General features: G+C 41.2%; 1 protein-coding gene across 1 annotated transcript in view; it reads left to right on the top strand.

Annotated features, from left to right (window-relative positions):
• The window catches only part of LOC138784172 (collagen alpha-1(VI) chain-like), a 67194-nt gene that overhangs the window by 22762 nt on the left and 17495 nt on the right, over positions 1 to 26937 (top strand). Inside the window, exons 12-23 of the mRNA XM_069959684.1 lie at positions 3975 to 4001; positions 6872 to 6898; positions 6992 to 7036; positions 7821 to 7874; positions 14654 to 14716; positions 15427 to 15489; positions 15903 to 15956; positions 18204 to 18239; positions 19539 to 19601; positions 20585 to 20647; positions 20737 to 20799; positions 22705 to 22767. Of these exons, the coding sequence (XP_069815785.1) occupies positions 3975 to 4001; positions 6872 to 6898; positions 6992 to 7036; positions 7821 to 7874; positions 14654 to 14716; positions 15427 to 15489; positions 15903 to 15956; positions 18204 to 18239; positions 19539 to 19601; positions 20585 to 20647; positions 20737 to 20799; positions 22705 to 22767 (621 nt within the window). The remainder of the gene's footprint in view (positions 1 to 3974; positions 4002 to 6871; positions 6899 to 6991; positions 7037 to 7820; positions 7875 to 14653; positions 14717 to 15426; positions 15490 to 15902; positions 15957 to 18203; positions 18240 to 19538; positions 19602 to 20584; positions 20648 to 20736; positions 20800 to 22704; positions 22768 to 26937) is intronic.

Raw genomic sequence — 26937 nt, 5'->3', positions numbered from 1 at the left:
CCCTTAGTCTTAGTAACTAAAGGGCTGAACCCCAGTAAGTATAGAGCTGCCCACAGTAGGCAGAGCTATAGACCAGTAGGTATAGTTGCCCTCCAGAAACTAGAGCTGACCCCAGTAGGTATAGTTGGCCCCAATATAGCTGTCTTCAATCGATATAGCTGCCCCAGTAGGTATAGCTGCCCTCCAGTGACTAGAGCTGCCCCCAAGTAGGTATAGTTGTCATTAGTAGCTAGTAGAGCTATCCACATGAGGTCTAGTTGCCCCCAGCTAGCATAGTTGTACTCTTGTAGCCAGGGCTGCCCCCAGGAGGTATATGTGTTCCCCCAGGAAATAAAGAGCTGTACCCTTATTAAAAAAAAATAAATAAATAATTATTATTAATAATAATAATAATAATAATACAGACACTATCTTCTGGCAGCCTGACACCGCACACGCTCTCCTAGCCCCCCCCCCCTCACTCTGCTGAAGGTCTAACACCCCCACACACTCCCCCGCCCCCCTCTCCCCTCACTCTGCTGACAGCCTGACTCTCCCACCCCACACACACACTCCCCCGCCCCCCTCTCCCCTCACTCTGCTGGCAGCCTGACACTCCCCCACACACACACACTCCCTCAGACACCCCCTCACTCTGCTGAAGGCCTGACACCCCTCATACACACACTCCCTCAGCCCCTCCCCCCCTCACTCTGCTGAAGGCCTGACCCCCCCCCCCCCCCCCCCCGGAGCACTGCCCCTCCCTGCTCACATACCTTCAGCATCCTCATGTCCTCCCACTCTCTCCCCCTCCCAGGCAGACAGTGTAAATATCCCCTCACCCACAGCAGGATCATTCCTCTGCTCTGAAGATGACCTGCTAGGACCTTCTACTCCATGGGTCTCCAAACTGCGGCCCTCCAGCTGTTGCAAAACTACATTTCCCATCATGCCTGGACAGCCAAATCCAAAGCTTTAGCTGTCCAGGCATGATGGGAGTTGTAGTTTCGCAACAGCTGGAGGGCCGCAGTTTGGAGACCCATTAAATCTACTCGGACTACAGAGACTCCGCCCCCCTTCTCACCATGTGACCTCTTATTTCTCTGACTGCTAGAGGCCATGCCGGCTGCTGGGGCTGCTGTCTGGGGAGTTCACTGACTGACTCTCATCATTGTTTAGGTGTAGGGAGGCTGGGAGTGCTAGAACAGGGAGGTCACGTAGGTCACAGGTCTGCCCCATATATCACTGCCCCATATCCCTGCACTGCTCCTCTATACACAGCACTTCCCATAAGCTATTGTTCCCCAACCTGAGAGTCAACAGCTGCTACAAAACTACAACAGTCAGGGCATGATAGGAGTTGTAATCCTGCCACAGTTCGGGAGCCACAGGTTGGTGAACACTTATAAGCTATTCATTATGTACAGGCTAATCCCCATGACACCACTGCTTTGCCTCCCTATTGTATTGGATCCTTGTACTGGGTTGTGTCAGTATATGATTTGTATATAGCGCTGCGACTGGTGCTGTCATGGTATAGGGGACGCGTATGCAGCAGGATCAGTATATGGCGCTGTGATAGGGGAGGCGTATGTGGCAGGATCAGTACATGGCGCTGTGATAGGGGAGGCGTATGTGGCAGGATTAGTATATGGCGCTGTGACAGGGGAGGTGTATGTGGCAGGATCAGTATATGGCGCTGTGATAGGGGAGGCGTATGTGGCAGGATCAGTACATGGCGCTGTGATAGGGGAGGCGTATGTGGCAGGATCAGTATATGGCGCTGTGACAGGGGAGGTGTATGTGGCAGGATCAGTATATGGCGCTGTGACAGGGGAGGTGTATGTGGCAGGATCAGTATATGGCACTGTGATAGGGGAGGCGTATGTGGCAGGATCAGTACATGGCGCTGTGATAGGGGAGGCGTATGTGGCAGGATCAGTATATGGCGCTGTGACAGGGGAAGTGTATGTGGCAGGATCACTATATGGCGCTATGACGGGAGGTGTATGTGGCAGGATCAGTATATGGCGCTCTGACAGGGGAGGTGTATGTGGCAGGATCAGTATATGGCGCTGTGACAGGGGAGGCGTATGTGGCAGGATCAGTATATGGCGCTGTGACAGGGGAGGTGTATGTGGCAGGATCAGTATATGGCGCTGTGACAGAGGAGGGGTATGTGGCAGGATCAGTATATGGCGCTATGACAGGGGAGGCGTATGTGGCAGGATCAGTATATGGTGCTGTCATGGTATAGGGGAGGGGTATGTGGCAGGATCAGTATATGGCGCTGTGACAGGGGAGGCGTATGTGGCAGGATTAGTATATGGTGCTGTGACAGGGAAGGTGTATGCGGCAGGATCAGTATATGGCGCTGTGACAGGGGAGGCGTATGTGGCAGGATTAGTATATGGTGCTGTGACAGGGAAGGTGTATGCGGCAGGATCAGTATATGGCGCTGTGGCAGGGGAGGGGTATGTGGCAGGATCAGTATATGGCACTGTGACTGCTGCTGTCATCTTATAGGGGAGGGGTATGTGGCAGGATCAGTATATGGCGCTGTGACTGTTGCTGTCATGGTATAGGAGAGGCGTATGTGGCAGGATCAGTATATGGCGCTGTGACGGGGGAGGCGTATGTGGCAGGATCAGTTTATGGCGCTGTGACAGGGGAGGTGTATGTGGCAGGATCAGTATATGGCGCTGTGACAAGGGAGGCGTATGTGGCAGGATCAGTATATGGCGCTGTGACAGGGTTGGCGTATGTGGCAGGATCAGTATATGGCACTGTGACTGTTGTTGTCATGGTATACGGGAGGTGTAGGTGGCAGGATCAGTATATGTCGCCATGACTGTTGCTGTCATGGTTTAGGAGGGGCGTATGTGGCAGGATCAGTATATGGCGGCTCCTGTGCTGCACCACTTTCTGTGTTCCTGAAGTCTGTAGCGCTGTTCCACTGTTATACCTATAGCACAAAGTACATCATCATTATACCCGGGGGGCCTGGTGTGTGACACTTATATTCTCAGGATGCCATATGTGACACTACTACTTTCAGGTGGGATGGTGTGTTACATTCAGGGGGTACAGTATACACGGTCCTGTTACATTCAGGGGGTACAGTATACACGGTCCTGTTGCATTCAGGGGGTACAGTATACATGGTCCTGTTACATTCAGGGGGTACAGTATACATGGTCATGCTACATTCAGGGGGTACAGTATGCATGGTTCTATTACATTCAGGGGGTACAGTATACATGGTCATGTTACATTCAGGGGGTACAGTATGCATGGTTCTGTTACATTCAGGGGGTACAGTCTACACTGGGGGGGGGGTGCCATTTGCCTTCTCTGCCTAGGGCACCAAAACTCCTTGTCCCGGCCCTGCTATAGAGCTGCAAATTTCAGAAGTTATAAACATCATTCCGCATGATATCTGCAACCCAGAAGGGCCCTATAGACTATTATTGGTAATTCTGTACTGCAACTACCATACGAGGTACACAGCACAGATCTGTGTATGGGCCATAAAAATCTATGGGGTCAAAATCATGCCGACAGTGGGAAAACACTTTGAATCACTGCGGCACATGTGAATACTCCTTAAATGTCTCTTTGGTAAAAGCAGTGAGCACTGGGGCCACTGCTGATAGGATTGTTGGTCCCAACATCATTGGTGCAACCGAGGAATCCCCCCACCGTCCTGTGACTGGCTGCTTGTCTCTGCTTTAGCAGGACAGGTAGTAGCAGTAACCATCTGTCATCACAGACAGAAAGGAGCAAATGCCACAGGAATTTGAATTCAGCCATATGGTTAAACATTTTTTTCTTTTTATGACATATTTATGCCTAAACAGAGCTTTGGGTATCTGACACTGCGTTTTCCTTTTTGGTGTTCCTATTTGGTCACAATTTTCTAGTAAATTTAGGTAACCACCTTGAATGCAAGCTACAGTATATATGTAATATGCCTTATTTTACTTTTTATACAGGGTGCCCAAGGCCTTCCAGGTGCCAAGGTATGTTATATGTATGTCATTTGTTATTAATGCTAATCAACCAAAACACACTCTTTTATAAATATTTACTTAAGAAAATCTGTGTTGTAGTTCACACTGTCGTAGACAGCAGCATGGAATTTTTCTGAGGAGGATTTGAAATCCCTGCCCCAGAAAAAAAGTGAATAATGCAGTTTTCCTTACCATATGTAGTTTTAAAGGGGTAGTCCTGCGGGGGGGGGGGCATTATTTTCCTGACAGGAGGTGGCTGAGGGAAACAACGTCCACTCACCTCCCCGGTTCCAGCGGCGGGTCCCGTATCACGGCGCTCCGGTCCCTGGCCACTTCCTGGTGTCTGACGCAGGCCTGAGACGTGACGTCTCCGGTCCGCTCAGCCAGTCAGTGACGAAGGCGGGATCCGTTTCAAGTCCGCTCAGATCCCGCCTCGTATCGTCTCGGGCCCGCGTCAGACACCAGGAAGCGGCCGGGAATCGGGGACCGGAGTGCAGCGATGTGGGACCCGCCGCTGGAACAGGGGAGGTGAGTGGATGTCGTTTCCCTCAGCCACCTCCTCCCCGATCCCAGGAAAAAAATGCCTCCCAGGCGAAGTACTCCTTTAACTATAGTATGTATGAAGTTTATAAGTATATAAAGTTTACATGATTCTACTTAGTAGTTAGGCTGTTTCCACATTTCAGTGCGATCGCAGCACCTATAGTGCTAAAACAAGGGAGAATTCTCCCTTCTTTCCCCATCGGGGCTGTGCAGTGCTATTGCACAGCCCTGATGGTTGCTATGACATCAGGAGGCTTCCTTGAAGCCTCCTGTGTCACAGCTATGGTGGCTGATCAGCTTTACCTATTACAAGCACATTGCATTGCAGTGCAGATCAGTACTACAATGTAATTGCACAGTGAAGTCCCCATGGTGGGAAAAATAATTAAAGTGCAAAAAAAAAAAAAAAAACACATGCACAAAAAATATTAATAATAAAGTAAAATTCACATATAATCCCCATAGCCCCAATACAATAATAAATGTTGGTGAAAAAATAAAAATAAAAAAGTACACATATTTAGTATCGCTGCATGCGTAATAAGGCTTGCAATAAAATTAGTATATGAGTAAACCTGCGCGGTGTACGCAGAAAATTTTAAATGAGAAAAATTCTAATTTTGTTGGTGTTTTTTTTTTCATGAAAAAATTGCATTTTTTACTACAAAATTTTTGCATATCAGCCAAATTTTACCACTAACCTAAAGCACATGTCACAAAAAAACAATCTCAGAATCAGAAAGAAAAGTTAGCTTCATGTAGCTACAACCACATAAAGTAAGGCAGGTTGGATTTAAAAAATGGGCTCTGGATCTGAAAACCAAAATCAGTCTGGTCCTGAAGGGGTTAAGTGGGTATAGCTAAAAACACAACAAAAATGCTAATGTGATCACTCACAACAATTAGGGTAAGAAAATAACAATTAGGGGCTTTTTGCTGATTTCCATCCTGAAAACACAAGCTGGGGGGCTCAGGGCATAGATCAGTGATAGGGAACATTTTAGAGACCGAGCGCCCACACTGCCACCCAAAACCCACAAATTTATCCCAAAGTGCCAACACAGCAATTTAACCTTAAGGCTATGTTTACACATTATTTCTTGTACACAATAGACAGGGAGCTAACCTCTTTTTATCACAATATGGGATGCTACCTCTGTTTTCAACAGCACAAAACAGGAAAAAAACTAATAGGTGCACCCACAAATATTCAAAAAATTTATAATTTTTATTCAACATAAATTCATAATTACAAAAAACTGGACAGACAATTAAAAAACACTTAAAAACACCCACATGGGTGAAATATACAAAGAAGCAAACATAATAGGTTAAACTTCCACACCGGAGCACCACCTACAAAATGTCAAGGGATACACAACCATAAATATAAAAATATATCTGATCACTCACTGCTGAGAATGAATGCTATTTCTTATTTCCTCCTAATGAAGTGCTTTATGCAAAATGACAATAAATATATCATAAATAATGAAACAAGGTGCTAATACCAATGATAAACCTCCAAGTACATAAAATAATCACCAAATGTGCAACTATCATACCCTCAAAATATATTATCTCCCCCAGAATACCAGGAAATAAGTAACATCTATCCAAACAGCAGCATGAAATATCAAATAACATCAAAACGATATCACCCAGGATCCCAGTGGACTGCTCCGGACCAAACCCTACACGTATCGTCACTCCAGAATGGTGACTTTGTCAGGGGCCCTTGACGAAGTCACCATTCTGGAGTGATGATACACGTAGGGTATTCTGGTCAGTATTTTTTCAACCAAAATCATGAGTGGAATGGAATTATAATGGAAAGATTTGCACAGTTTGACTATGTCCCCACAATATAAAAATAAGGACAAATGACGCCCGTTGTTGCAAAACAACAACTTTATTCTCAAACCACTCCTGGTTTTAGTTGAAAAAATACTAACCAAAAGACTGACATAGATACTATGTGTGAACATAGCCTATTACTGTATAGAGCAGGAGCTGGGCTTCCCTGCATAGAACCCCACTGTGTACTAACTGCAATGCCCCAGGAGGTAAGTGGTGATGCTAAGCACCTGGAACAGCTGCCCTTGCCTGTATTTTTCACATGTGACTTCAGACTTTTTTAGGTGTTGGTCTGTGTCAAGCCTATATTTATTATATATCTACTCCATGCAGTATCTACTATAAATGGGTTTTGCATTACCTGTGAAAGTACATCTACATTACAATACATAACTAACTATGAAAACAATAAATTCAGAATTGTGTAAACTTTCTTCACACCTTTTAATTTTTTTTATCATTTCTTTATCATGAAACAGGGCTCAAAAGGACAAAAGGGACCAAAGGTTTGATATTTTCCAAATACAAATTTTATTTATTTTTTTATTTTTTTTATAAGTACATACACTCATTTATAATATATCTTGCTTTGTTCACAGGGTGTCAAAGGCAGAAATGGTGTTGATGGAAAAGATGGTGCAAAGGTGAGAAGCAGAGAGGCTCCCATACTAGTTCACCACCCCATAGTCCTGCTCAGGCTGATGGCAGTTTGTCCAAACAGGACTTGTGCTGGTTGTGTGTGGTAGTGCCACTGCGCCCCCCATACACACACACAATCAATCAGCCAGCAGGAACCTCGCTGTTACACACAGGACCCTGCTGCAACTGGTGGGAATGGACAGGAGCCCAGTCCTGGCGGTGTAACCCTTAAAATGCTGTGGTCAATGTCTATTCTTATGCTAATATGCATGACTGCTCCAGAAGCTCTGCAGTTCCACAGGCAGCCACTCGTGGCAGCAGAGGGGCTGTGTTGCTCCTTTATGCTGCCAATCAATAAAACATCAAGGAAAAAATTTACATTTTCTTTAAATAATTGCAAAGATATATAGCTGAACTGCAAATTTACTTCAGCATATTTAAAAAATAAGAGTGTATTTCAGTGCAATAAAGAACATTTTAGCAGCAACTTACAGTAGCCAAATAGAGTTATGTAACCACCAAACAATGAAGCATTAGATGGTGGCTGGTAGAGTAGCTCTCGGACATGTATTTTCACATGTTATTTGGCACATATTTTGTGCTGAATAAAGTTCAAAATACATCCCAAATATAGCAGCTGTACAAACAGCCTCAAATATGATCAGAAAGGCTTCAAAATAGGATGAACCTTAAAAAATAGAATGTGAACCATGAGGCATATTTTTTTATTTCGCCTTACCCTATAAAAAGGTGGTTTCTAAGCAAGAAATGCTCTCTTTGTCATTTTAGGGGGAGCCTGGATTGACTGGTTTACCTGGATGCAAAGGTGAAGCTGGACCTGAAGTAAGATACTGTGATATGGCCTACATATAAAGAAATAATTTACAGCACAATTTACACAGAACTATCATCTATATTCAGGCCAGGACTGATAATCTGTCCTGCTGAATGATGGCTGTTATTTGCCCATTTTTTTACGTTGTGGGAATAGATGTTCTGTGCAGAGCTCCACAGACAGTCTCAGGCAGGCCCTGTGTTCAAACAACAGGGTCATTTGGTTTCAAGTAGAGAAAGCCCACATGAAGTTCCACATGAAGCCTGTACTATTAGTGACAACACTATATTGCACATAGTTCCCTACATATACATCTATACACAGCATCCCTAATAATCTAGGGCAGTAAAGCAGTTAATGTCAGCATCCCTGGTGGTCTAGTGCAATAAATGGTTTGTCAGTATACCTGTGTTAAGAAGGTGTTCCCAAGCTCCTAAACTGCTAACACTATTATACAGCTGTTAGAGCAAGGAGACACAAGGTACCTTTCATATATCTGTCACTTTGCACTAAAGAATAAAAGCTTTTTTTTCTACATTATGGAAGCATCTATGAATTTAGAAAAGACCTATGAAAGGTACAATGTGTTTCCTTGCTCTAAGAGCTAAGGCTACATTCACATATCCGTAGTACAGCCCGCGGCTGTGGACATGTGAATGTGGCCTAACAGTGTTAGCAGTTTGACACCCAAGAATTACAAGTGAGAAATTCACTTTATTATCGTTATATCTGGTTATATAGGACAGTAAGGGGGTAATGCACAGATCACTGGTTGTCTAGGGTAGTGATGGGGTTAATGTCAGTGTACTGTACCTGGTGGTCTGTGGCAGTAAGGGGTAAGTACCAGTACCTCTATTAGTAAAGAGCAGTGAAGTAGTTAATGTTATGATCCCTAGTAGAGGGTAGTAATACTGGTAATGCTGCCTTCCTTGATACCCAGCAGTTCAGGTTCCAGCATTGCTCTTTTTGTTAGGGTTCTTCTTCACACACATAGATATCTGACAGATTGTTGATGCCAGAAATGGCTTTGAGAAGATGAAAAAACTAAGTCTATTCTTTATGACCTGTTCTCTGTTTATAGTCTGTTCCTGTTTTTGGCTTCGAAAATCTGTCAAATATCTGTGTGTGTAAAAGGACCTCAAAACGGACTTGTTATACATGTTCCTCAAGTTGTTCAACTTGTATAACTTTTATTTTATTTGATGGCTTTTAAAAAAATTAAAACCTTTATAAAAATATATATGTTCCTTAAAATTGCTCTATTACCATGCTTATAGTGCTTTTATCCTTTGGTCTATGGGTCTGTGTGAGGTGGATAAAAAACACTTGATAAGCATTTCCTGTAATAAGTGTATATTGGTCATTTGTATAACTTTTGGGGGGCAATACAATACTTTAAAAAAAATTCGCTGCACTTCTCCTTTAAATTAATAACTCATTGACAAGCAAAAAAGCCTAAGGGCTCAGCCACACTAGTGTTTTTCTTTGTTTCTAACAGATCCGTCTATATTAATTAAACGGATGAGCATAAACTGATGAGCAGACTGATGCAAACTGATTGCAAAATATTCATCTTTTTTTAATGGTCCGTTTGTATTTTGGCTTAGAAAAACTGACTTTTGTACATCAGTTTGCATCCGTTAGCATCCGTTTTTCTATCCGTTTATTTTTCTTCTTTGGTTTCTTGCTGCTTCTGCGCATGCTCAGTGCAAAAACAGATGAAAAAAAACGGATGTGAACGGAAATACCTTCCGTTTTAGATCCGTCCTCATTGACTACAATGTAAAAAAAAAACGTAAGTGCACTTTCCATTCGTGATCCGTTTTTTTTAAGCGGAAAGAAAAATACTATTTTTTCTTCCTTTCAAAAAAACGGATCTTGAACGGATTGCATGCAAACGGAGCACAATTAGGGCAAACGGAGCACACTAATATATCATGGGAGTCTATGGGGATTTTAACGGATCCGACAGTTTCTGTTTTGCTTACTTCAAAACGGAAAAGGTAGACGGAATGGTGCCGGATGGTCAAACGCTGATGTGAACGTAGCCTAATTTGCACTTTATATGATCTGTATAGATAGATGCAGGATCTGCTGACAAGTATTTTGACTTGTTCTTTTGAGTAAAATTAGAGCAGCTGTGTTATTTTGCAGGATGATCCATGACAAACAGCATCCTCTTGTGTTGTTGGAATAATATTCAGCTAAATGCAGTTGCAGAACAACATCAACAGATACTCGGGTCCACATTTATTAATTAGTCTACAGGAGCTTTTGGTATAAACTATGCAAAAATTGTCTACAGGCATAGATTTCACTTTCTGACTTTAATGTGGGTCATGGATTTTTTCAGTGTACTTTAATAATACTGATTATCTGTAGTGCTGTCATTTTATTTTATAATCGGCAACCATTCAGTGGCCGCACTCCATTCACTGTGTAGTGTTACCGAACTGTAAGGGTCCATTTACACAGAAAGATTATCTGACAGATAGTCCTGAGATTTCCCCTTTATTCAAATCCATTGCTGGTTTTGACTTAAAATCTTTGGCAGATAATCTGTCAGATAACCTTTCTGTGTAAATAGACCCTAACTGCAGCTCAGCTTCTGTTCAAAGTGAATAGCAGCTGAGCTGCAATTACAAGTTGCCACCACTACAAGGTGGATGGAGACAAATTTCTTCACTGTGTAGTGTGGGCGTCTATCAGTAACTGATGACCTTTCCTGTTCCAACATCGAGTTATTCAGGATGTGCTTGGTAATGTCCATAGGCAGCTCGTCCTATATGAAGTAAATGTATCACTGACAATAATCTTTACTGATTAGAGCTAGATTATAGAGCTGGAAGCTTACTAGAATCACAGACACACTATTGTAAGGGTTAAATACACAACTGAGCACTGAAATTGGATGCTGAGACAGAGCATTGATTGGCTCGGTGTCCTGTCCCACAGACAGGGTATGGAAAAGAGTCTGCAGAGCCTGAATTAAGAGTCTTAAAACACAGAAATAGCCAGATATCTCTAGCAAATGGGTGGCTCCAGTAAGGAGACCACCAAAACCCCCATATTAAGTGGCCCTTTTAGTCAATATCCAACTCGGTTACAAGTTTAAGAATATGACAAGGAAAATACCAAAGCCATGTATCCTCATCGTTATGGAGCAGGATTCTAGCTAGCGGGAGCAATGCCTGGTAAACCACTCAGGCAAAATTATCACTCATCTCAGGAAGACCAGCTAGAGAAAACTCTGTAGTTCACTCGTTAAAGCACTCAACACAGTAAAAACCCAGGTGCATTGCCCCATGGGAAATATAAATATGCAAAAATACGGCATTGATTAAGTGCAAGGGGAAAGAGAATGGAGAAGTATGGAATGAATTGTTAACCTCACCATGGTCAGCAATATATCAAAAGTTATATTTGAGTGGAATACCCCTTTAAGGACAAGGCTAATTTTAGTTGTTGCACTTTCGTGCCACATGTACCCTTACTTTTGTGACACAAATTGTACTTTGCAATGATCAACTTCATTTTTTCATAAAATATGTTGTAAAACCGGAAAAAAATTACATGCACGGTGAGATTGAAAAGATAGCAATTTTTTGTATTTTAGGAGGTTTCGTGTTTATGCCATTCGCCTGTGGTAAAACTGATATATTATTCATATTCCTCAAGTCAGTATGGTTACAATGACAGGCTATGTTCACACAATGTCAAAAACAGAGAAAAGGCGGCTGCTTTTGCCATTTAAAATAACGTCAGTTTTGCGGTGATTTAAGTGACTGCAATGCAATGCATCGCAGACAATAGAAAGACGGACGTCCAAAAATCAGTTATTTTGCACTTTTATACCGTGTAAGATCAGCAATCTAATAATTGAACAGTTTGGGCGATTCCACACTCGACAAGACAACAGCAAATATGTTGTAGGACGGTTCGACTCTGCAGTTGCTTCTCGGGGGGGGGGGAGGGGTTCAAGCCTGCGCTTTAATAGTCGAACGCCGGCTAATAGCTGTGGTCCCTGGCTGCTAATAGCAGCCGGGAGCCGCATGGTACACAGTGGGGTCAAGACCCCTCACTGTAGGGACCACATGACGTACCAGTAAAAGTTTTGATCGGTCTAACAAGTATTAGATATAACCAGGAGCTACACAGCTGTACACTTAAAGATTGTCCGACATTAAGCTTTTTTATATATTGCTGCTGGTGCATCTAAAACAATAAACATGTTATCCTACTCTTCATGTTCCCTCGGTGTCCTCCTTTGGTGTTGCTGGTGTCCTTCGATGACTTCAGAGCCTCCACTTCTGAGACAAACTCGTCTTGGCAGTGACAGCCCGCTCAGCCAATTACTGGTCTCGGCGCTGTCCCATCTCAGTCAGTGATTGGCTGAGTGGGCTGTCACTCTCGAGTTCACCTCAGAAGTGGAGGCTCTGCAGTCAGCAGGGACACCGGCAACACTTCAACAGCACAATGGGGGAGCACGGACAAGGTAAGCATAGGATGTTTTTTGTTTTATACACTCCAGCAGCAGTGTATTGAAAAAGCTTAATGCTAGAAAATCCTTTTAACTCCAAGGTTTGCCATATTATTATATTATATTGCAGGAGACAGGCTCCATAAAAGTCATTATTTTCTGTTTTTAACATACATAAAAGTTTTTGACATGTATAGGGTCGCTAACTATGTACTGGAAATGCTGTACCTCTTGTTTAGATGCTGTATTATTGGGTACTATGCATCCTGACCCTTTTTTTAATTGGAATAACAGACTATTTCTATTATATGAAGAGATGCAGTAAAAATAAACTATACTTGGTGCTAACATACAATTAATTCTATTTATAAATTAAACATATGATATTAATATAAATCACATGATACATAAATAAGAGTGTCTGCATAAGAAATAAGAGATGGCCTTACATCTGGCTAAATACTTTTGGACCAAGCAATTTACTGGTACTGAAAACAAATTAGTAACATGATAGTTTTTTTTTTGCTTTGGTTATTCTTAGATTCTATATTTAATCTTACTGGTAATATAACAGGTAATTGTGTGTTACTGAAGTCATAAAATATTCTGCTGAGAAACTTCCTGAGAATAAAATTCACTATATAATGCTTACATCTAACACCAAGATATGTTTCTCTGAAGACATTCTGCACAATTCATAGCATGCATTTGGAAATATATTGAGGCTGCAACATTAGTCTTACACCAAATGTATACCATAGATTTAATAAATTACCCAATGGGTGATCAGAAATAAAAAAAATAACATAAATTTGCATAGTATTACAAATGCTACATTGTATTATGATCAGAAAATGTATTAAACAATCATTTCCACTACATGGAATATTTATAGATACCTCTTTTGTTTCACCTCCTGTCTCTGAACCCCCTAGTGTGCCAAGCCAAAGTGACCACGCATGTGCTTCATTGTGTCCACTAAAGTCTATAATATTCCTTGAACAGCTGACCACTAATGCAGGGCATGAATCAGGCAGTGCCTACAAAACATGCTAGAATTGTTAAATATTTTCTTACAAATGTCATGATTTCATTTTTAGCATTTAGCATAAAATTTTTAAATCACTGAGAAATAGGGTCCATTTACACAGAAAGATTATCTGACAGATTATCTGCCAAAGATTTGAAGCCAAAGCCAGAAACGGACTATAAACAGAGATCAGGTCGTAAATAAAAACCTGAGATTTCTCCTCTTTTCAATTCCATTCCTGGCTTTGGCTTCAAATCTTTGGCAGATAATCTTTCTGTGTAAATGAACCCTTAGGAAGTCTTATTTTAATTCAATGAACTTCAATTACCTGGTCGTTGTTGTGTGGCAATGGCCGTGAAATTCATCCATGTAGCTATTATACTTTATAATAGACAATGTTTTACTCCCTTTCACAAGGATGAATGCAAAGATAGATAGATGATCTATCATGTGTTGATAAGATGCTTTAATTACTAAATATGCACCTTAATCACCTATTTTATCACATGTAAGCTTTGGGCTATGTTCACACTACGTAAAACTACGGCCGTAGTTTTTCTCGCCGCAGAACTACGGGCGTAGTTTTGCGGTGTGCACAATGCCTTTTGTGCAATGGGATCCCGGCCTAAGCGTACACACATCGTATGCGCTCCGGCCGGGATCTGTGTAGCGCTGGAAAAAACTGACAGGTCAGTTTTCTGCGGCCGGAATTCAGTGAATTCCGGCCGCAGAAAGACCTGTCAGTTCACACAGTGAAGAGAGCGGCTCCGGCCGCTTGCTTCACTGTGGGCTATGGGAAGCTCTGATGCGGGCGCGCGCTGATGCGCCTGTGGCCGAGATAATCCGGCCGGGGTCACGGAACGGCCGATCTAATACGTAGTGTGAACATAGCCTAAATGTGTATAAATACCCAGCCCACTGGGTATGTGTTCACTGACTTGAAAAAGGTTCATATAGACTGAACTGAAACGTCACTGCTGTATTTCATGAGCTTCATAAATCACCTTTTCACTTCACCTGGGACTGCTGCTACATTCTGGATTACTAGATAGATAGATAGATAGATAGATAGATAGATAGATAGACAGAATATACTTACTGTATATACTTATCTTTCACTTTCCAAAGCTGTTTGAAATCAGTTCTATATTCTGAATCATATTAAATTGTATTCTTACTGATTCTCATTTAATGACTTTATGTGCTTTCCTACTAATCAATGTATGAGTATGGGCAAATATTTGTCAATTGATTATGCATTATGTCTGTGTGTGTAGGGAATGCCAGGATCTGTAGGCCAGAAAGGAGATCCAGGTCCTTATGGAACAAAGGGTGAGAAGGTATGAAATTGGGAATTAAGGCCACATATAAATTAAAATTTACTCATCATTAAAACTTAGAATCAAAATCAACAGTAGATGTGATATAAAGCATGTCTGCAATTTACAGTCATTATTTTTTTGTTATCATGCTGTAAAACAAAGCTGTACTTACCAGAAGCCCAGGTCCAGTCTCCTGAAGGCAGATTTTCTGACTTGTGCTGGTTGTAAGGACAGACTAAATGCAGGAAGTTCCAGAGTCACTGTTCAATGCCTCCATCAGTCATATGACTGTCTTCTCTCTCTAAGCGCTCAGATGACCTGGGAAACACAGGACTACCTGTTTTCTGACTCTTTGGGGGGTAAAAAAGAGAGTCAGAAAGCAGGAAGTGCTGTGTTTTCCATAATAACTAAAAAATAAATAAAAGAATGTAAATTGCAAATTTGCTTTATATCACACTTTGGGCTATGTTCACACTACATAAAAAACACGGCCGTATTTCATAACAATGGCCGTGGTTGCGCAAACAACGGGTGTTATTTTGCAAATAACGGCCGTTGTTTGCCCAAACACGGCCCTTGTTATAAAATACGGCCGTGTTTTTTACGTAGTATGAACCCGGCCTTAAGCTGCAAGATTGGATCCATTTTTGTGAATTGAGAAAAAGTTCGTCTTCATACATCATATCTTATTATGTGTTATTTTTTGTTTTTATAATACCATAATTCAGGGTAATCAAGGTGTACTTGGAACCCAAGGGTTACCTGGAGTTTTAGGAGTCACAGGACCTAAGGTAGGTTATTCCCTTCTCAACCCTATAGTATATCAATTATTACCAGTGAGTATAAAAAAAAATACATATTTTATTCATTCAAATGGAAACAGTGTTTCGAGGGGTATTTATGTAGTGTTAAAGTAATAGATTACTAAAACAGCTTGGGAAGTAAGGATATATCAAGTGTCAGTAGTAGTAGCTACGGTTATTTCATTTATTTTTTTTTGCATTATAGGTATATTCTTGATTCTCTGAATTGAAAGCATGATGTAGCTCTACATAAAACAAGCCCTCGTACAGCTCTGTCAACAGAAAGTGAAAAAATCCAGAGCTAAAAATCTAAAAAGTGCCCTAAGTCTCATGTTACAGGGCTACATATTGAATGTTTACATGCTAAGAATCTAAAGCTAGTCTTTTTATGTTTCATTTAGGGAGCACAAGGACCTTTAGGACTAAAAGGAAACAAGGGAGAAAGAGGGGATGAGGTAAGTTTATTGTATTTAATCCATCAGCTATTAGTAAAAAAAAAGAGTGCCATATGCTACATTTCTGCTTGAAGGGGATGTATCACCTACATTTTCTTTTACTGATTAGGGGTGTGTCATCTTGCCTGAGTTGTTTTTAATAGTATATAATGAAATGCATTACAGAAAGACTCATAGACAATAGACAGACTCTGTCTACTTCACAGGGAGCTGCTATTGTCTCCTCTATCTACTGGTGTCAAATGACACTGCAATGCTGTACAGATCACTTTACAGCAGCCTATTTTTATCAACACAGACAGTACAGGAAGTCTCAGCTTAGTTTTAGCCACAGTGGTGAGAATCAAGATTTTAGGATTATTTTATAATAATTGATAGAAAAATGAAAAATTAGAAAAAAAACACCAAAAATTGACAGATGATTGACAGAGAGAGGCGCCAGTAACGGGCCTCTCTGCCTGTCACTCATCGCTGAGCGCACTGACAGGCAGAGAGTCGCGACTAGATACGGGCGGGGAGCCGCCCGGAGTACCACCTCTCGTACTGCGGGGAATTAAACTTTATTTTCTTAGGTATAAAGCAGCCGCAGCCAATAGAAGCTTTATACAGTGCTCAAGAGAACCAAATCAGCCCAATAAAAGGCTCCCTTTAAAGTGAATCTGTTGGATGCAATTCAGTACTGATACTGTCAGATAGCTGACAAAGAGACAAATGATCCCTTTTGTATATATTATTCTGGGCTTCAAGAACATAGAAAAATCATTTTATTCTCCACTGAAGAGTGTCAGGGAGGCTTTCTCAAGCTCCTGGTCTGCTACAAGCTAGAATACCTCCTAACTACCCTTCCCATACCTGACTTTGGTGAAGTCAAGAATGGGAACCAGTGCTCACCAGTGCTAAACTCACCAGGTACAACCCACCAATGTTTGAATTCTGAACAATACTTCCAGGTAAATTTTCATTCGAATACCGTGGTATTACTGTACTTCAAGACTGGGTGCCCAAAAAGTGTCTGAGAACCAAGCAAGAGTTTGAGAACCAAAGTAAACTTTCCTTGAAAATACTGTTTGAATTTCAAGCAGTTTGAGAACCGAGGTACCACTGTAATTTAATTTAGAGGGAAAGCAGTCCCTGCGCCTCTTTGTCAAACCTGTTTGCTAGTGCAGCTAGCCACAGTTCCTCCTCCTCCACTACTTCTAATAAGATGTGAAGGATGAGAAGGAGAGATGCAGAACCACAATGCTCATGCCCGTCATACTTTGCCAGGCTCCGTCTCTGTACTACAGTCCACATGCTGGCATGTTTTTTTCTTTTCAGGCCCTACCAACTAATTGCCCCTCTGCAGTGACGTGTTGCTTCCGTAGGCATAAAATCTGGAGAAAAAAAAAACATGTACTACATACATGTGGCATAAGGGCAGCAGAGATACCAGACCAGCCCAGGCACCAAAATGTATTCAGTCCTCAATAAATAAATCAGTCCCCAAAATTAATTAAGGCCACACTTCATCAGTGCGCAGACAAGGCCCATAAATATGTTAGACCTTAGACCAAATCCCTAAGTACATCAGACCCCCAGACCAGATGAATACATTTCCTACACCCTAAACTGATTCCTAGATTCATAAAACCCCAGACCAGATCTCTAAGTTCCTAAGACCCCAGACCATATCCCAATATGCATACTCACTAAGTCTTATTAACGTTTGTGCACTCTGGCTTGCATCAGGAACTTGTGTACCATTCTGTGCAGAACTCAGCCATGACGACATGGTTCTAGCGATAGCCCACACTTACAGCCACACAGGTACAACTCACCTGGCATTTTCCTAGTTTAAATCAATAGATGTTCCAACAGTTGGACCTTATTAATGGATGTTATTGCATACACAGTATTATTAATATATCATCACTCATTATCATTGAAACACTCTTGTGGAGAGAAGAGAAGACAGAATGAATGGATTTTTAGTAGTGGCAATGGTAAATGCTGGGAATACTTGTAAATATATATATTTTTTTATTTTTATTTTATTTTTTAAACACCAATAGAATCTTTAGACATTTAAGACTCTTTTTAGTCAGCAGATTTTAGCCAGTGATTTATTTTACCATCATTATGAGTCTCAATTGATGGCCATTCAGTTTGAAATCAATGGGAAGAGTGAGTGTTGACTTATAAATACATAAAAGGTTCCTTACTGTAAAATCATATTGTGACTTAATTCTCTTCACAACCACTCCGCAGGGTGACCTTGGAAAGCGTGGCTTTACAGGAAAAAAGGTTTGATAAAATATATGCCAGTTACTTATTTATGTTTAATTTTAACATTTTATACAGACAATTTATTTTACACATCCAGAAGAAGCCATTTTTCTATGGCCACATTCTATGATGACATTAAAACTTGCAGCAAATTCTACTAGGGATTTCATCCTTTGCGCATCTACAGCATATTCAGTATGCTGCAGACCTCAAATCTACAGCATGTTCCAAAAACACAACAGAAGAATCTGACCCCTATTCATATGTACTACACTGCAATTTGTCATGGAATTTGGTGCAGAACCTCACGGAAAATAAAAAAAGGCCCATTGTCTAAGCCTAATGCAGAGTACTTGTTCAAAGTAGCATTTTGAAACCAGATGCAAGAGTTAAGGATGTATTCCAAGTTAAATCACTTATCCCCCTATCAGGCAGCATAGGGGATAAGTGCCAAATGATGGGACAGGACTTCCAACTGCTGGGTCCTCCTGTGATCTCGAGAATGGAAACCCAAGTGTTTTGAATGGAGCTGCCAGAGATGGCCAAGTACAGTTCTCAGCTATTTTCATCAACTCCATAGACAATGAGTAAAGAAGCATTATGCATGTGCAACTAACTAACTAATTCAAAATACTCGGGTTTCCATTCTCGACAATTATTTTCTATCATGTGGAAGGGGAATACATGCCATAATAGAATTTTCCATAGCATCAGTTCTAGAAATTGTTTCATAGCTACTTTATATATATATATATATATATATATATATATATATATATATATATACATATATATAAAAATTGCTACCATTTTGTACAGGCTGGGTTCACACTACGTATATTTCAGTCAGTATTGTGGTCCTCATATTGCAACCAAAACCAGGAGTGGATTAAAAACACAGAAAGGATCTGTTCATACAATGTTGAAATTGAGTGGATGGCTGCCATATAACGGTAAATAACTGCCATTATTTCAATATAACAGCCATTGTTTTAAAATAACAGCAAATATTTGCCATTAAATGGCGGCCATCCACTCAATTTCAACATTGTGTGAACAGAGCCTTTCTGTGTTTTTAATCCACTCCTGGTTTTGGTTGCAATATGAGGACCACAATACTGACTGAAATATACGTAGTGTGAACCCAGCTGACACTGAGAAATCTAAAAATATATTTGTGATGCAATGGTAAGGCTTTATACCAAATAGCCAGACAAAGTGATCTAGGTGTGTATATCACATATATGTTTATAACTGTAATTCTATCTTAGCTGATATGTCATTAAATGAAGTATTACAGATACAATATATTGTTAGGGTGAAAAAGGAGAGCAAGGTGTAAGAGGTCCACCGGGGATTCGAGGAACACGAGGTGAGAAGGTAATAATGTTCTGCACTAATTATTTTTGTTGCAATAAAAAAGTTATATTGATGTTGTAAAACACAGAAGCCCTCTGTAAGATATGAATGATCATTTACACTTACGGTACAACCACATAAAGAGGAATTGCAGCAGATTTATGTGCAGCAGTCAAGAGCCAGTGCTTTGTGGATGAGGCCAAATAGGGTGTTGGTATGATAAGGGTAGTAGTCCTCCAGTTTCCACAGTCTAGTCTAGATGGGTTTAGTTTTTCTACCAAACCTCTCACAGTTCTTGGGCATGCACAGTATGGAAAGCATTGCATTTTAGGGTGGGTTCACAAGTAGCAAAGCGCCTGCGAATTTCACACGTGAGTTACTCAGCTACTCCACTGTTATTCCAGGCACTGTCATTTTGAATAGAACGTCAGAATGCTGGGAGCCACAGAAGGAGGCTGGAATGTTGACTGGTAATGTATGCACAGAGCCGCGGCGGATTAAGGGGGCGGCATTTACATACTTGCAGCAGAATGAAAATTCTGCTCCGAGTATGTAATCCTATTCAAAGTGACAGTGCCAGGAATCACAGCAGATTTTGCTGCAGAACTCGCAGCTTGAAATCCACTGTGATTGCGTTACCCGTGAACCCACCCTAAAGGAAAACTGTATAAGTATCTAACCTGCTGAAATCTCCCTATAGAGCACAGGGCACAGAGGATGAAGGTAAGTTGGGGAAGAATACCCCAAGTGCACTGACCCGCCCTGGCCCTGCCCCCAGCCGGGCCTCTCTGCTAATACTTATTAGGAGGGCCGGGCTGGCTGCGGGTGGATCAGTGTACTGGGGGCGGTACCCAACGTGGCCAATATTCATAAACATGTGGCACATCAATTACATTTTTGCTACAATGTTACACCTAACCACAGTTACAGTGGTCTATGTGAGAGTAGTGAAACAAAAAGCTGCATTAGTTGTTTTGTTTAGTAACTTACAATTGATATTGCAGGGTAAAGAAGGACCTCTTGGTCCACCAGGACATGAAGGCATATGTGGAGAAAATGGATGCACTGTAAGAACATTGGACTCATTTTCATAATTCTCAAATGTAATATATGTAATGATACAAGATAATGATTTATTCAAATTATTTAATTACAGGGAGACGCTGGAGACATTGGCATCAGTGGTTTTAAGGGTGAGCCAGGCCTCACTGGATCAGAGGTATTTACCATCACACGCTGTTAGATAGATAGATACATCGATAAAATACAAACAATGTACACAGCACTCAGTGAAAAAGTTTGGGTGCCGGCAAGCATGCCGGGGGTCCATCAGGCACAGACGTATAAAACTTCAAAAAGGCGGCAGCACTCCAGTAGTGGAAAATACGTGAAAAAGTTTATTCACATCCCAAAACAAGCAAAGAAAGCTTTCTAAAATTCCTTAAAATTCCTGGAATAGTTTCCTATAGTTAGGTTATGTGATCTTATGGTGACCCCTGGAAATGACATGAGCTTCTGTGCTTTCAATAGGCTCACCCTCTCAACCAGCAGAATTTCCTGTATAATAAAGTTGCATAGATTGCGCCTTACGAGGTCTCCATATGTGGAGACAGAAACTTCCATTAGAGATACTGATAATAATTATACATCTCCTGTCACAACATTATAATGGATATGATAATGTTACCTTGACTGTATACATAGCCAGTCTCTTAGCTTATCTAGGAGAATATAGAGATGAGTATTATTAGAGCTGGTACCCCAGCTAGTTTCCCATGTGATACTATGCTGATGCATTATGGGACTGATAGTAAATTAAGGGAGAGATCAGAAGTCACATGTGGACATTGCAGGAATAGTGGTGGTAAGAGTTCATTACATGAACAGAAAAAAATCTGGAAGTGTTTCTTTTAGGTTAAAGTAGCACTATCAGCAGGTTCGGGCCAGTGAACCTGCTGATCTGAGCCAGCCGCTATTTACCTCTGGATTCCCTGGCCGCTCTCCGTATACCAGTGCGGTCCGGTATACCAGTGTTTTCAGCTAATTGCTGGTATGCTAATTAGTGTGCTCGGAGCATTTGGGGTGTTCCGCATGCACCTGCTCGGGCCACCTAGCCTGCCTCCTCCCAGCACGCCCCACTAGGCATATTCATATATGCATAGCCAGGCTGCTTGCTACAGGCTGCTTTCTGCACATTCGGCGTAACAACCGGCCTAGCTATGCATATATGAATATGCATAGTGGGCGGGCCGGGAGGAGGCAGGCTAGGTGGGACGAGCAGGTGCTCCGGGAGCATGGGGAACGCCCCAAATGCTTCACGCACACTAATTACCATACCAGCAATTAGCCGAAAACACCAGTACACCAGTATATATAGTGCCGCTTTAAAGAACCTTGACTCTACATCCTGTGACAAAAGTGACACATTTCCTAGTCAGTTCTCATTTTTGAAAACCTTGCAAAGAAACAAAAAACAAGTACAGTAAGTAGTAGGTAGAAGACCTAGAAGAATTTCAACCAAATTAAACATTCACTTTCAGTAAAACAATAAACTGTGGGGGAAGGGAACTACTGGGGCACAGTCAGACATCTGTGTGACTCTGTCCTTCACTAATGGGTTGCTCCGGATCTTGTTTATCAGGATTAATACACATCAAGCAAGATTTTTATTTTCTTAATTTCAGTTGTTTCTTGATTCTAGCTGCTTCAAGAGTAAAAATAAATCAATGTATTAATAATATATGCATTAAAGTGTCACTGGCTTTATAACTTTTAAAATCAACAGTAGATGTGATATATAGCACATTTGCAATTTACATTCATATTTTTATCATGGAAAACACAGTAACTAAGAAATAAATAATAAATGTAAATCGCAAACCTGCTTTATATCACATTTTATGTTGATTTAGATTTTGAAAGCTATAACAGTGACACTTTAATGTTATTTTTCCATAGTCAGAAAGTGCCAGGGCCACTTTTAGGAACACGTCTTTTTCAGAAGAACTGGTTACATGGAGGATGGGTGGAGACTATCACACCTATGTAGTATTTGAAATACATATTTAATGATCATGCTGTCTATTATATTTTTTATAAACTGTGCCTTTTTTCGTTCGCAAAGGGAGAAAAGGGATCAACAGGGTTCCCAGGGTCACCAGGAGAACCAGGAGTACCTGGCAATAGGGTAAGTGATTAAAGGGTTATCCAGCGAAAATCTTTTTCTTTCAAATCAACTGGTTTCAAAACATTATATAGATTTGTAATTACGCTACGCGAAACAGCTTTTATTACGTTACACGAAACAACTGTCACTCTGCCACGTTGATTAGAAGGATCGTGTGTCTTCTCTCCTGCTTGTCCTGCTATGGCGTTTTTAGAATATTTTGAAGAAAGAAAAGTTTTATCGGTGAGTGCCCTCTACAGTTTTCTTTTTTGTATGGATAGATTTGTAATTTACTTCTATTTTAAAATCTCAAGTTTTCCCATACTTATCAATTGCTGTATGTCCTGCAGGAAATGTTGTTTTCTTTTCAGTCTGACACAGTGCTCTCTGCTGACATCTCTGGCCGAGACAGGAACTGTCCTGAGCAGCATCAAATTCCCATAGAAAACATTTCCTGCTGTGGACCGTTCCTGTCTCTGACAAAGATGTCAACAGAGAGCGCTGTGTCTGACTGAGAAGAAAACATTTCCTGCAGCTGATAAGTATGGCAAAATTTGAGATTTTTAAGTAGGAGTTAATTACAAATCTATTTAACTTTCTGAAACCAGTTGTTTTGAAAAAAAAAAAAAAAAAAAAAACATTTGCTGGATAATCCCTTTAAACCAACAATATTAAAAAGCCATACTTACTGGACATCATACCCCTTAGCTGCTGTTCTGATGGTGCTTCTGCAGTGTCCCAGAGCGGGTGTTCCACTGATGTGATCGGTATGTGTAGGTCGGTACTAATGTGTTTCTATGCTCTGGGATAAATGGCTGCAGTTTGCACACACGCCACTTGGTTTCACTGGTTCTATTGCACTCTATTGCACAGCTGAAATAGATTCTTCACAAAGGATTAACTGCAAACGTGTATGCCTGGCTTTGGTACCCCTTTTCATGTCACAATACTCGTGACAGAGTTAGACTTTGACGCAAAAGAGGCCACCGAGGTGTTTCCCTATTTATGTTCCAATACTCACAACCGAGTGGGACTAAAGGTGCTATGTATCGGGGTGGTTTGGTGATCTCCCTACTGGGAGGCACCCCTTGGCAACAGGTTTTCCTTCCCTTGTATACAGAAAAAAGGACTAAATATAATACCAAAAATCTTTATTCATAAATCACAAAACTCATAATCAAAAATATTTTAAAATTACATAACATGATGTTTTATAGCATTCCAGATAAACTGACACGGTGGGGTAAGTAACCCTGGAGGGATATCTAGCGTGTTTTGAGACACTGAACATAGGCTCCATGGAACCCTTTTTTGCATATTTAAATTTATAGGGGGCAATGTATAAATGGAGACTCTTGAGTGAGTAATTCCTTTGATTTTTTTCACTGATCTCCCTGAGCTCAGTAATTGTTTTATTTTGTTGGTCTACTTTTCATTGCCCCTGTTAGCCAGAATCCTGCTCCACACTGATGAGGGGCAAATACCCCGAAACACCTGGCTATTCCCGTGTTTTGAGTCTCACAACTGAGGAACCACAGACCCCTCTTTTGCAAACATGTATTACTGCATGCATTATCTGAGGTATGCCACTGTATATGTTACAAACTTAGAAGCAATTCTTCAGCTGGGAGCTATAAACACTAATCTTCTCTAATCATGTGTCATATCACAGGGCAGCTGTTAAACCTTCTTTCTCAATCAAATATTCCAGGGGGGTAAGATCTGAGGAAACCCAGTTTGAGGGCTGTAGTCAGAGTATTGTGAGAGTGTATCCTGACAAGGGAGTTCCTGCTGCAGTATCTTTTAGGGCCTGGCCTGGAGGCCAGGACCCATTGTGGGGACTACTATGTATCAGAGACTATGTTTATATTTTTCCAAGCAACTTCACCCTAGCCATGTTGGGCTAGAAAGTAACACGGTGAGGCTGTGGTAAAACAGGAAATGGAAGCCCCCAACTATGCTGGGCGGGTACCTTCTCCAAGCCTGTAAACTGAGACAGGTGAAAGTCAGTAGTTAAGTAAGCACAACTACAGCTGAAAACTCTAATCCTAGGTTTCCTTAGGGGTCCCCCCTGATTGCTAGCTCTACCCACTAGGATGGGCCTATGTTCCTGAATAGAATGTTACTCTGTGCCTACTGACAGCATTAGGCGGATGTATTATAACCATGGATTTATACTGTTCCTTAAAACCCCCAAAGGTGAGTACCCAAGGGACTGGATAGGACCCTACTCAACCTTTAGGCTGGGTTCACACTATGTATATTTGAGGCTGTATTTGTGAGGCTGTATAGCAACCAAAACCAGGAGTGGATTGAAAACACAGAAAGGATCTGTTCACATAATGTTGTAATTGAGTGGATGGCCGTCATTTAATGGCAAATTTTTGCTGTTATTTTAAAACAACGGCTGTTATATTGAAATAATAGCAGTTATTTACCGTTATATGGCAGCCATCCACTCAATTTCAACATTGTGTGAACAGAGCCTTTCTGTGTTTTCAATCCACTCCTGGTTTTGGTTGCTATGAGGACCTGACTTGAGGACCAAATACTGCCTGAAATATACGTAGTGTGAACCCAGCCTAAATCTGTAATCAGGCCTCTGTCACCACTGAAAGTCACTTTCAAGCTAGTAAAATCAAGTCTAATGTAACCAGTGAGAAGCTGTGATTTAACTATTCTGCTAGCGAGAAGCTGTGATTTATTAATGCTAGGCCTGTTTATCGCCCCCACTTTCTGGTTCCTAAGATACATGGTGCCTGCAGGAACTGGCTGAGGCAGGTCACCGCTGCTGACAATGACTGGCTGGATGGGCTGGAATACCCCTTTAAAAGGAACTAACCACAACAAACATTGCTATAACACTAAGAAAATGTGCTGGTACATGACACAGCAGACTTCCTAAACATATTTCTGAAGCTTGCACCCCTGGCCGGTGTTCTAAGAAAATGTAAAATAAATAATGTGACGTAAATTAATAAAGTCCTGCGCTGTATATTAATTACCACCAAGTAGTCACCTGGGTGTCTGCTCATTATCAACTAGTCGCGGTCCCCTGGGCATTCCAGCACTGTAATCACGCCCCTCTAGGCATGATTGAAAGCACTGGTTCTCATTACATCACACAGAGGCGGGCCTTTCTGCCAGTGAGGGGCGGGCGGTGTATTCCTCGCGCCAGCATGAATAGGAGGCTGCTGTGAGGAAGATGTTGGAGCAACACCCACCTCTCGCTGACACAAAGGCCCGCCGCCGTGTGATGTAATGAGATGACAGCGCTTACAATCATGCCTATAGGGGTGTGATTACAGTGTTGGGACCTTCATGGGACCGTGACTTGTTGATCAGATGCCCAGATGACTACTTCAGGGTAATTAACATTCAGCACAGAGTTTTATTAATGAACGTTTTCTCAACACACGGGGCACGGAAAGCGGCTTCAGAAATATGTTTAGGAAGTGTGCTGGGTCGTGTACCAGCACATTTCCTTAGTGTTAAAGCAAATTTTGTTTTGGTTGGTTCCCTTTAACTAGTTTCATGCAACTCCACTATAATATGTATTTACATCATAAATTATATCTTCATTCAGTAAGAACCAAACATGCATAGTACCCCATAAGTGCAAGATGAATATAGTAAATATCACTACCATTTATGTGTCTATAAAAAGACTAATCTTATGTGGCAGTAAAGTCTTAGACCCTTTAAGCACCAGGGCCCCAATGACTTGAAAAATGCCAAAGTGCCCTTAAAAAAAATGCCAAACCAGAAAACATCATATGAGTATTGTGTTTTATTTTCCTCACTGTTTTAATTGGCTTTTTTTTAAAACTCCTAGTCCACCCTAATGCTTTTAACTCCTGGAAAAAAAATTGGCAAAGGTTCTATCAACATAACTCATTACAGTATGCAATGCTGACCTCTGTTTCAGGCAATAACACAAGTCTTCCGATTATCTGCCATGATGACAGAATGCTTTTAAATTATTTTGGCAAAATTCCAACATGTATCATGTAAAACAATTACATACCCATTAGCGTATTTTTAACAAGTTATATCTCTGATTAAAATTTGGATAGTAGTTGTTCCATATGGCCTGCTCTCAGCCTTATCTATGTCTCAGCTACAATTTACAGATTTTATCATGAAACATAAATATAAGAAATTCTGATTTTCACTTTGTTGGATTAAAGG

The sequence above is a fragment of the Dendropsophus ebraccatus genome, chromosome 2, assembly GCF_027789765.1.
Source record: "Dendropsophus ebraccatus isolate aDenEbr1 chromosome 2, aDenEbr1.pat, whole genome shotgun sequence".
Classification (NCBI taxonomy): domain Eukaryota; kingdom Metazoa; phylum Chordata; class Amphibia; order Anura; family Hylidae; genus Dendropsophus; species Dendropsophus ebraccatus.
The sequence above is the reverse complement of the archived record's forward strand: the minus strand, read 5'-3'. Positions and strand labels throughout refer to the sequence as shown.